General features: G+C 42.7%; 1 protein-coding gene across 1 annotated transcript in view; it reads right to left on the bottom strand.

The window, feature by feature from the left end:
• The window catches only part of LOC122808201 (rootletin-like), a 546,256-nt gene that overhangs the window by 113,234 nt on the left and 420,783 nt on the right, over positions 1 to 12,239 (bottom strand). The window contains exon 9 of the mRNA XM_044079170.1: positions 11,961 to 12,130. Coding sequence (XP_043935105.1) covers positions 11,961 to 12,130 — 170 coding nt within the window. The remainder of the gene's footprint in view (positions 1 to 11,960; positions 12,131 to 12,239) is intronic.

Here is a 12,239-nt window from a genome sequence, read left to right as displayed (position 1 = left end):
AAGCAGTTCAAATATGCAGGCACTATAAGCCTTTAACCAGAAATTCCCAGCTCAGAAGGGCAGAGTCCAGCCTCTCCTCCCACAAGAGTGCAGACCACGAACCCTTTAAATGTAAAATAACTGGCCCAAGTGCTTAAACCAGAATTAATACACTTTTAGAATAAATGACACTGAGCCCTCAATCAGCAGTTCCCAACTTAGAAGGATGTAAGCTACCTGTCCTGCCACTACAGTGCAGACCACAAATCTTCTTAATGTAAAACAACTAGTCTGAAGCCCAAGTGCTTAAACTAAAAGGCTTAGAATGAGTTACACCAAGAAGTAATAAATACAACTGAGTACTTTTAAGATGACGCAAAAGCAAAATAAAGTAGGAAGAAACACAAATACAGTAAAAGCAGATCATTTTTTTTTTTTTTTCCAGAAAAGTAGCAAAAACAGTAGTAAAAACAATTCACAATTCACCACATAACTGTGGTGTTGTCTGTCTTTACCATTAGTTGTCCGGGAAGAATGTAGTCCTTGAAGGCTGTCAGAGCATTCTGTACAGCTAACATTTCTTTTTGATTGATATACAGGTGCATTTGACTTGGGTTCCATTTGCCCTGAATGCACTTCCCTGCCAGGTGAACCTCCCATGCATAGTCTGATGCATCTGTTGTTAGGGTTTGGGCGGCAGGGGGTAGTGTGAATCGTAGTACCTTGTTTTGGTGACAGGCCTCTGCCCACCAGAGGACCTCTAGGCGTAGGCAAGGTATGATAGGAATCATTGTTTCGAGGCTGTGAGAATGTTGACTCCATAGGCTTTTTAGATACCACTGCAGTTTCCTCATATGCAGTCTTGCATATGGAATTAGAAGAATGCAGGAGGCCATGAACCCCAAGGATTGCAGTATTTGTCTTGCAGTTAGCAGGGTTTTTGTGGCCACTTGTTTGAAATAGGTTATCAAATGAATTTGCTTTTCTGGCGTGAGGTAAGAGATCTGGGAAGTTGTATTCAAGCTTGCTCCCAGGAATGTAATTTGTTGACAGGGTACCAGTTGTGATTTCTTTTCGTTTATGGTGTACCCCAGACAGGTTAGAACCCTTTTTACAAAGGCCAGATGATTCAAAAGTATGCCCTGGCTTTCTGCCTGAATTAGACAATCGTCCAGGTATGGGTATACTTGAATAATTCTTTACCTGCAAAATGCAATAACTGGAGCCAGGCACTTTGTGAATAGCCTGGGCACAGTAGACAAGCCAAAGGGCAGTGCAGAGAACTGATAATGCGTGTAGCCTGCTTTGAAGCGTAGGTATCGTCTGCAAGATTCCCTGATTGGGATGTGCAGGTATGCTTCTTTTAAATCTAGTGTTGCCAACAAGGCGCCTTTGCCTAGCATAGGAAGTAATTGGAGAAAAGTCAGCATCTTGAATTTTGGAATCTCCAGAAAGGTGTTTAGAGTAGACAGTTCCAGGATTGGACGCCATGATTTGTCTTTTCTGGGTGCTAGAAAAAGTCTGGATTAGAAACCTTGTCCTTTTTAATCTTCTGGTACCAGTTGAATAGCCCCCATGCTTAAGAGGGAAAGTACTTGTTTTTGAGCCTCTGCCCACTGATTTGGGGGCAAGTCTGGCCACCCATTTGGTGTTGGCAACGTGTGGAAATGAAATCTGTATTCCTGGGACACTATATTTAAAACCCATTTGTCCTGGGTTATGAGTTCCCAATTCTTTGCATGAAGAGCAATCTTTCCCCCCAAAGGGGCAGTCAAAAGAAAAGTGCTTGGGAATTTTAAAAGAAAGTCATTAAGACTGTTTACAATTGGGGGGTGTCTTGTTATTTCCAAATTTGGAAGTGGAGGCCCCCATTGCTTAGTTCTGAGAGTCCCCTGGGACTGAAACCTGGGGTTTTTGCTGTGTTTGGGTTTGGCTTGAGAAGACCTGGAAGGGACTGGAAAGGACCAATTCTTAGTAGGCCAGTGTCTACTAAATCTAGGAGGTTGCACTTGTAAAAAATCTTTAACAGTTTGCATAGATTTAACTTTATTTCCATCTTTTTAAGAACTTCTTCAGCTTTGTTGCCAAACAGGCGGTCCTGATTTAAAGGAGCATCCAACAATTTAGCTTTAACATGATCAGGCAAAGATTGCTCCTTAAGCCAAGCATGCCTTCTAAGCACAGACCCAGTAAGAGCAGCCCTGCAAGAGGCCTCTAAAGAATCAAAACCACATTGCAAAGCATGTTTAGCAACTTGTTCAGCAGAATGCATTAAGTCCTGTAAATTTCTATTTTCCACACAGTCAGGAATCGACATAATTTTCTGTTTAAGCAGTCCAATAACATGCTGCTGATATTTTAACATATGAAATTGGCAGTTTAAAGCTCTGATTGCCAAGGTTGCAGAAGTATAAACCTTTTTACCCCATCTATCCAGCGCCATGGAGTCTCTATCAGAAGGGGTAGGATTTTTAGCAGTAGAAACCTTAATGCCCCTGGACCTCTGAGAAATAGTCTCTGGATCTGCAACAGGATTTTTGAAAAGGAACTTGTGGGACTCAGAAACCCTGTTGTATCTGTCAGGTTTACTAGGAGCAGGAGGCAGCGAATCAGGGGCCAAACTGGATTCTGAGAAAACATCATCAACAATGTCTAGTACAGGAGGTATAGCCAAAGACCTATGCTGAGGTAGAAGAAGGAAATCCCTAGCTCTAGCTAGCTAAGCCTCTTTTTTGAATCAGAAAATTCCTGGCTTTCCCAGTGAAAATGTTCCCTTAAAGTATGTAAGATTTCCCCAAAAGAAAAATCCTCAGGATGGGAAGCAGAGGAAATGTGAGTGCATCAGAATCCTCATAAGTAGGTAAGGACAAATCCAGGTCATCAGAAGAGTCAGAAGAAACAGAATCCTGATCAGAAGATCCATAATCAAGCTCAGCCCTAGGCCTCTCTAAGGAAGGGGTGGTTGATTACCCTTGATTAGAGTTATTAGAGCTTCAGCCATTTTTATCATTTGTTTTCTAGGCATAGGGGCTTGAGCATGTGTGGTCTGGGTGTCGGTTTTTTAGACATGGATCGAGATTTAGGCCTTAGTAATGAAGGAGGTGTCGATTTAATATGCAAAGTCTGCAGGCCTGAATACACCCTCAGAAGCCGGTGCCTGCACAATGGCTCCAGACCCATCCAGGGTAGAGACATCCACAGGCTCCACAGTTGGAAGTATCTCGCGGCATACTGGACTCCAAATGGATCTCAGTAGAGGCCTGCGAATCAGAAGTAGCGGGTATCAGGGGCTGCGAAAGTGCCTCACTGAGTACCGGCGAACTGGTAACTGGCTTAGGAGAAGCTTCGTCGGCAGTTTTGGACCTCGGCGGCCTGTCTCTGTCTTTATCCCCAGTGGGGTACTTAGCTTTAAGTTGAAGACTTCGGTTCTGAAACTCGAAAATGAAAATTTCAGGTGTCGGCCAACCAGCACTTGCGAACTGCTTCTGCTTTGGCACCGCAAGGCAAGAAAGACTGATGTAATGGTGTCAGCTGCATGTTTTATACCCCTGACGACCTGACATCATGAAAGAAGGGACAGCAACCGATGCAGAACCCAAGACTTTGTTAATCAGGCCGACTGAAGGCAACCTGCAAGCAGATTACCCAAATGTAATGACTGCTACAGTGAAACACGAAGAATATCTCCAAGGTCCTTAGATACTCCCTGGCTGAAACTAAGACCAGAGGGAGAAGGGACTGAAAATAAGCAATTAGAGTCGGAGCTTTGGGAGGTGGCAGGGACGCCAGCATGGGGATGGTCTGGAACCTGCAACTAGAAAAACACGATCCTGATGAAGAGTCAGGAAGGATGTTTGGAAATTAACAGTAAATCCTAGGCTTTGCAAGATGCAAATCGCATAATGAAAGTGCTGGTGCAGGAGAGAAAGCCTGAATGAAGTTGTCCGTCCAGGTAGGGAAAAATATAAATCCCCCTCATCCTGCAGAAGGCAATCACAAGAGCAAGGCACTTGGTGAATACCCTTGTGGCAGTACAGAGATCAAAGGATAAAGCAGAGAACTGAAAATGCAAGAAAGAAACAAAGAAATCCAAACACGTCCTGAAATGGGCATGAATAGGGGTGTGAAAATAGACATCCTTGAGATCCAGAAAGACAAGAAAGCCTAAGGAAGAAGAAAATGAAACAAGGTCTGGAGAGACCACATTTGAAAAGAAGGAACCTTCAGAAAGGTGTTGAGTTGGGAAAGATCCAGGATGGGTCTTCTGGTGTCTTCTTTCCTGGGGACCAATAACATCATGGAATAAAATCCCCCCCCCCCTTTTAGGAGCAGAAACTGCTTGGATAGTATCTTGAGACAAAAGACTCTGGAGCACATCTGGAAAAAAAGACAGCTGCTCCTGAGGAGGTTGAGAAATGTCCAGAAAAGGAGGAAGGGATTTTCACACTATGAAATACCCCTAACAAATGATGGACAGAACCCAAGAATCCTAAGTGAGCCTTAACAAATTGTGAAGAGACAGTGAAAAACACACAGATAAAGGAACCTGACTTAGGAGGGAGGGAAGAATGTAGTCAGACAGAACCTGCGTTGTTTGGAAAAGGAGGCTTCTGAGTAGACTTAGCTGGAGCAGACCCCTCTTAGAACCCTTTCTAACCATCGGAGGAATGTGAGATAGTCTATGGACAAAGGCAGGCTTGGAAGGATAGTTCCTCTGAAATGTGGGAACAGGAAAAACAAAATTTGTTTCAATCCCTGTACGGCCTTACTCTTCTCTTGAGGAGACATAAAAATCTCAGCAGCTGCAGAACCAAAGAGAATTTTATTGTCAACAGGAGCATCCATTAATTTAGCCTTAATATCATCAGGCAAAGGCTGAAGGTGAAGCCAGGAATAACGCCTCAAGATACAGCCAAAGGCAGCAGCTCAAGAAGAGGCATCAGCTGCATCATAAATGCATTCAGTGGAATGGTAAGCCACCAACAAAGAGATGGCCGAAGCTTTCCTCTCAGAATCTGGAAGGTCTGAAATAACTTGAAAAGCCTGAGAAAGAAGGGTTAAAACATACCTGGTCATATATGTCTGGGAATTCACAACCTGAAAGGCCAGAGTAGCAGCAGTGTACACCTTTTTGCCCAACCTTTCCACGACCCTCCTGTCCTTGCCAGTAGGACACAATTTAGGGCAAAAGCTTGGAAGGCTTATCAGAAGAAACATATATAACACAGAGGTCAGCAGAGGGACACTTGTAAAGAAAGTGACAATCATCGGGTACCTTATAAAATTTATCAGGCTTCTTAGGAGCTGAGGGTTGAAAATCAGGAGCCTGAAAAGCTGCATAAAACTTATCCAACAAGGCAGGAAGAACAGGAGGAACAGCAGAGGGCTTAGAAGACTCCATTTGAAAGCGTTCATAATACCTCTTTGGAGCATCAAAAATCTGGGTACAGTCCCACTTAAAAAAACTACATCATACGGGAAACAGTATCCCCAAAGAAAATCTCCTCAAAAGGAGAATCTGGACTAATAGAGTCCGCCTCCTTAGAACCACTACCTAAGGGAGATGGAATCTGGGAGGAATAGGCCAAAGACTCTTCATCAGAGTCTAAGTTCTGATCAGAATAATCCTGCTCCCTAGACCTCTTAAGGGGAGCAGAAGACCAAGGAAGGGCAGCAACAGAGATTCTCTGAGGGGGCTTTAAACAATGCCAGTGTAAAATCCTGTCATTCATGTGGAGGATCCTTAGGAATGGGGAAATATGCTTTGTCTTCTGTATCTTCTTTAAAGGGATGTCACGCCTAACCATCTTGGGAGATTTGGACCCCTGCTGTATGTAGTGTGAATCTCCTTTCCAACAAGAATTTGCGGAACACCCCTCGGCCCCTTGGATATAATCATCTGCAGTTTCTCCTGAATATCCAAAACAGACATCTGCAAAGCTTCTAAGGATGTGTGAGAAGCCAGATTCATGCTGGCCTCAGAAGAGGTCATGGCATAGGAATCCAAATGAAGAAGTGGGCCATCCCGGACCCTGGGCGACCCCTGCTGAGACTCAATCAATATAGTGGGAATCTTCTTCCCAACAAGAATTTGTGGAACACCCCTCAGCCCCTTGGATATAATCATCTGCAGTTTCCCCTGAATATCTGAAACAGACATCTGCAGAGCATCTAAGGATGTGTGAGATGCCAGATCCATGCTGGCCTCAGAAGAGGTCGTGGCATAGGAATCCAATTGAAGAACTGGGCGATCCCTTCAGGCTTTCACCAGCCTGAGAGAGATGTCCCGGGGAGGTGGTACAGCAGAAGAATCTGACCTAACCTTTCTGGCCTTCTCTGCAGATGGCGGAATGTCTAGCCAGGAAGATTCCACCACTGTACCCTGCCCCACCAACTTAAAGATGCTTGTTCTCTTGGTAGATAGATAAGGAGGAAAGATGACTAAAAATAGTTTTAGGGACAAACGCCTGACAGATAGGACATGATGTATGATCGTGAGAAGCTAAGCAAACATTGCTCATGACAGTCCTTATGCGGAATCTGTCTCCCACACTGGCATTTCCCCTTCTGGATGACATGTAATCTAAACAAAACAAAAAGTAAGACAATAAGAAAAATACCAACAGGACACTTATCTGAAAATGGCTTGGTAAGCAGCAGACAAAAGAGAATTCAGATGGACGATCAAAGATGACGTTCGGACTGGCTGCAAAGAAGTTCTGAGGTATGGACGTCCATACATCTACTTCATGCCATACACCATGAGCAGGGAGCATACATGTGACATACACATACAACATCCCTATTACAATATAAGACTTTGGTATACTGGACAGATGTCAAGCTACCCTTTTGCAGGGGATCCCTTTGGTGATGAATACTGCAACAGTGATATGGAAGGACATCGATAAATGTAAAATATTGTTCAGGAGGAGAAGTGAGGATTGATGGAAGACAGGAAATGAGCAACTTATGTAATACTGGAGTGAATGAAACTTGTTAAAATGAAAATATGTACACTACATGACAGTGATAATGGAAACCGTTACTGTGGTTTCTATTAATTTCTCCTAATATGTGTATACTCATGTTACAGCTTAAAATGTGACAATTTAATAAAGATACTTAAAAAAAAGGTGGAAAGGGGAACTGAAGAGAATGCAAAACAAAACAGGGCATATAAAACTTCCATTCATCAGATACCTGAGTACCAAAGCAAAGAGCAAGAAAGTACAGTTGTGTACAGTTACAATAAATGTAGATGTTCGAGTGTATTCTCTGTTGCAGTCATCACATTTGAGTTATTCCTGCCAGAGTAACCCTCCGCCGGCATGAATACCAGAGACTTAGTATTTCTGCGTCAGTTGCTGTCACTTCAGGACTGACGTCAGGTTGTCAATAGTATAAAGTAAGGCAGCCGACACCATTACATCAGTTTTTCTTGCCCTAACCTGTGAGGAGCCCCCAAGCAGGAGCTAGGTTCTGTTGGAAGAACCCCACCAGTGGAAAATAAATACCAATATGTCCCTTGTAAGGAAAGAGAAGATGGGGGATGGAGGGAGGGAAACCAGGACTGCAACAGTGAATACACTCGAACATCTACATTTATGGTAACTGTACACAACTGTACTATGTTCTTTGTGTTTCATTGTTGCAGTCATCACATTTGGGTTGATTCCCAAAGAAGAGGAAATGGGTGGAGGCAGTCAAGGAAACTAGGGGCTGGTTTGGATGCCTTGCAAGACTGCAGAGGCAAACACTGCCCTGGATTTGGAGAAGAGAGGCAGGTGGTAATGCTTAGTAAAAGTGTGAACAGATGTCCAGATGGCAGCCTCCAGGATGTCCCTGGTGGGGACTCCTCTGCGGAAAGCTGCAGAGGTGGAGGCTGCTCTGGTGTTTTTCCTGACCCACTTGGGGGGGGGGGGGGCTTTCCATGTTGCTTGCAGCAGAAATGGATGCAGTGTGCTATCCATTTGGAGATGGTTTGTTTGGAGATGGCTTTGCCTTCAGCCCATGTAGAAAACCTAACCAGCAATTGATCAGACGTTCTGAAGGATTTAGTCCTGTCTAGACAGAATCTGAGCTGTCTGTGCACATCCAGAGAGTGCAGAATCCTTTCCCCCTTGTTCTGTGGATAAGGAAAAAAGGTGGGCAAATGAATGGATTGGTTGAGAGCCACACTGGACACCACCTTGGGCAAGAAGGATTGGTTAGTTCTGAGGGATACACTGCCAGCATGGAAGATGACGAAGGGTTCCACAGCCATGAGCACTTGCAGCTCAGAGACGCTTCTGGCCGAAGTGATGGCCAGAAGGAATGCTGTCTTCCAGGAGAGAAATTTTAGCTCTGCAAAAGAAGTTGGTTCAAAAGGGGGCAGGGTGAGTTTTTCCAAAACAAAGTTAAGGTCCCAAGCTGGTGTTGGTGCCCTTCTGGGTGGCCTCAAGTTGCTAACCCCTCTTAGGAACTGTTTGATCAAAGGGTGTGAGAAAAGGGGCTGCTCAGTGGGAAAATGAGCAGAAATAGCAGATGCATGACTTTTTATAGAGAAGAAAGAGATGCCACTGTGTAGTAGGTCAGCTAAGTAATCCAGGATGAGAGGGAGGGAGAGAGGGCTGTGCCGTACTGGCTCCCTTAGCCTGGTTCCAGGTGCAGAACCTTTTCCATTTGTCAGCATAAGACTTTCTGGTGCTAGGGCATCTGGCCTCACGGATAACATCTAGAACCTGTTTACTGAGGTTGGCAGATTGGTTTGGGGGTTAGGGAATAAGCCAAGCTGCCAAACTGAGTGTCTGCAACTGGGGATGCATGAATTCCCCTTCCCTCTGGGTCAGGAGGTTTGGAATCTGAGGAAGATGCCATGGGGCAATGGGGAGAGACTGCACAGCAAGGGGTACCAGTGCTGCTGGGATGAGTCTGAAGCTATAAGAATGGGCCTTGGTTTTTCCTCCTTTATTTTGAGCAGTACCCTGGGGATAAGAGGTAGTGGAGGAAAGGCACAGACCGATAGACTGACCCACGGGAAGGACAGGGCATCCACTTTTCAAGCCATGCAGTGATGCTCCCTGGTGCACAATTTGCTGAGCTGATGGTTGGTGTGGGAGGCAAAGAGGTCGACCTTCAGTGTGCCCCATTTCTGAGTTATTAGGGTGAAGGTTATTCTGTTGAACTGCAACTCATGTGGGTCCAGAAGATTTTTGCTTAATTGGTCTGCCAGAGAGTTGAGAGAGCCTGGTAGGAATTGTGCTAACAGGTGTAGTTGCATGGCAGAGGCTGTGTGCCAAAGGGTCACGGCCAGCCTGCACAGAGGATAGGAGTGAGTCCCTCCCTGCTTGTTGATATACCACATCACAGTGGTGTTGTCTGTTTTGATTCTAAGTTGTTTAAGCCCTAAATAATACATGCATAACTTTTGCCTGCACTGAAAAGCCAGCTCTGATAACAATATTTCAGGAAAAAAAAGACAGAGCAGAGGCTTCAAATTCAAAATTTGTTTACACAATAAAAACAAGAAAGAAATGGAAATAATTCACGTTAGTTTCATTGGCATGCAAAAATACATATTAAGCATCTAATATACTTTTGAGGCAAATATTTTCCTTGACAGCACTTCTAGAAGTCTTGTGTGTTCAGTCTCTGTCAGGAAAAGGGGAAAAAATGAGGAGAACCCCCCCACCCCTGCCTACAATCCTCTGATTTCAGCAAAAGGATAATAAAAAGAACAGGTGGATCCGGCTTGCACTGACAAAATATCTTTGATGCAGGATCCTTTAGATGTGGGAGAAGCATCCAATATTTACTTTGATGAACAAAGCCTAATGATGAGAATTTGTAACACAAACAGTTATTACAGGGTAATAAGACAGTGGTAATACCTACCTATGCCCAGCACTTCCACAGACTGTTTCTGCAGAATCCCCTGACAAATGAGCAGCTGTTAATGTGCAGTGCTTATGAAATATTCTGGAAAAGACAGAGAATGTCTGTGCTTATTTGTGTGCCTGTACATGTGTATACAAGTTTCGAAAGTCAAAAATATGACCTACTGGTCTTCAAGAAGTTTGATTACTGTAACCCCACACTGACATTTTCTACTTCATATATCAAGATTGCTTTTAAAGGAAATCAATGACTGACTGACTTCTGATTGCAAGAGGATAGTTGCTCCATAATCTTGCATATTATCTATTGCAAGAGGATATTTACTCCATAATCTTGCATATTTTTTTTTACTTTTTTTTCTATTGATATTTATTTTGAGTATTAGTTTCCAAATATAAACCTAGCTTCCTCGGATGTGCATTCCACGCACACACTTTCAAACAAAACCAAGTAAGACACTACCTTAGAGATCAGGCAGAGGTAGCCAATAAATGGCACACAAGAAAGAGAATATAATGACATACAAGAAAGAGAATATAATGACACTTCCCGGAGTCTTTCTCAACAGTTGAATTTTTCCAAGCCTATGACCATTCTACACTAAGGAATCATATATTTTTAAGTTATTACAGGTGGCTTGTTTGATACCTACAAAGCACAGCACTGTATTCATATATGCATGAGATCAGTAAGGTATAATAAATTGATGCACTGCTCTCCCTGGAGTGACTAGGCATGCCCCTCAGAACTAAAAGGGCTACAGAATCATGACTTTGGCAGATACACATTGGTCAAAGTCTTAACTGTTGTATACCACTGTCCCTAGATCTTTACTAATGGCATGACATTTTTTTTTTAATTTTTTTTTTTTATTTAACATTTGTTGACCGGGAATGTCCGACTGGGTTCCACAGAGCCTGTTTTCAGCGGAGACCCGGGGAGAAATGCTCCAGATGCATGTCTTTGGAATGTGGGAGGAAACCGGAGTACCCGGAGGAAACCCACGCGAACACAGGGAGAACATGCAAACTCCACACAGAAGGCACCCCAGCCGAGAATCGAACCGGAGAACCTCTTGCTGTGAGGCGACAACGTTAACCGCTGCACCACTGTGCCGCCCACATTTGAATAATCTGACAAAACATTTTGCAATCAAATGTATGTACTTTTTGCAGAGTGTCATGGTGCTATACTTACTGACATTAAAGGCAAGGTCAGTACCACTACATCAGGTTTGAATTTTCTGAAAATTACCTTGGAAAACTTGAACCTCTTTTATTAAAATGATTGTATTACCCACTTTAAAACCAACATATTGTGTTACCTACATTTGATTTCACTCTTTAATATCTAAAAACAGTACTAGAAGAAGAGGTCCTAGTAACCACTATTACTGTTTTTCATTTGTCTGTTAAACCCTTATGTCAAACAGTATCAACTGCCTTAGCATTGTCAAGATAAGTAGTATGCACTGTCAGTTTCCCTTCAACACAAGCTGTTGTTATACCACAAAGTATGTCACGAGTCAAAGACAAGATCTCCCCTAAATAAACCAACTTTCCCTTTAATACATATCACTTTTGTTATTTAAAACCAGACTGTTGTTTTTTTAATTACAGGTCTTGCTCTGTTAACAATGGGGTAAAACATGTCCCAAAATGTTATGCAAGTTACTAATCTGCTTTATGTTAATAATGTGCGCTTACATTTAATAAAATAGTGAAACATTTATAATAGAAATGATATGCAAATTTATTTTAGTGCTTCCTCAGGTTTCTTCTCATATCTTAAACATATGCTGTTAGAAAACTGGTTGTCTGCAAGTGCCTCCTACAACAGACTTTGTGAACACTGAATGTCCATAAAACCTCTAGCTTCACACTATAAATCTGAAATGGATAAAGCAGATTTTGATGAACACACAAATGCAATATTCTTACTATAAACACTTAACAATATTTAGAAATACTATAACAGCATGCTTTGCATCAAACAAGGGGCTTCACAGACAGGGTAGAAATAGCATCAAAACATTCTCCCCTTCCTAAATCCCCACTGTCAGCAAAAAGGCAGCCCATTCTATACCATTTTTCTCCACTTACCTTTTCCTTATGGACTTTCGCCACTTCTTCTTCCTGAATATTCTGTAAACTCTTCAAAGTAGCCTGATGTTCCACTTTCATTTGTTCCATCTGCAGATGAAGCCTATTTATGTCTTCTTCAAATTTAGACTTTTCTGATTCTATTTCAGTTTTCAGGCAAATTACTTCTCCTACAGGGAAAATATAAATAGTGATAAACATAATGAAAAAAAAGCCTATATCTTCTCTTCCATTTTAAAAAGATTCAGCATTTTTTTTTAATTTTTAATCGTGTTTCTT

This window comes from Protopterus annectens, chromosome 8.part0 (genome assembly GCF_019279795.1).
Source record: "Protopterus annectens isolate FY-2018-M chromosome 8.part0, PAN1.0, whole genome shotgun sequence".
In the NCBI taxonomy this organism is placed as follows: Eukaryota; Metazoa; Chordata; order Ceratodontiformes; family Protopteridae; genus Protopterus; species Protopterus annectens.
Note: the sequence above shows the minus strand (reverse complement) of the source record. Positions and strands in the feature narration are given on the sequence as shown.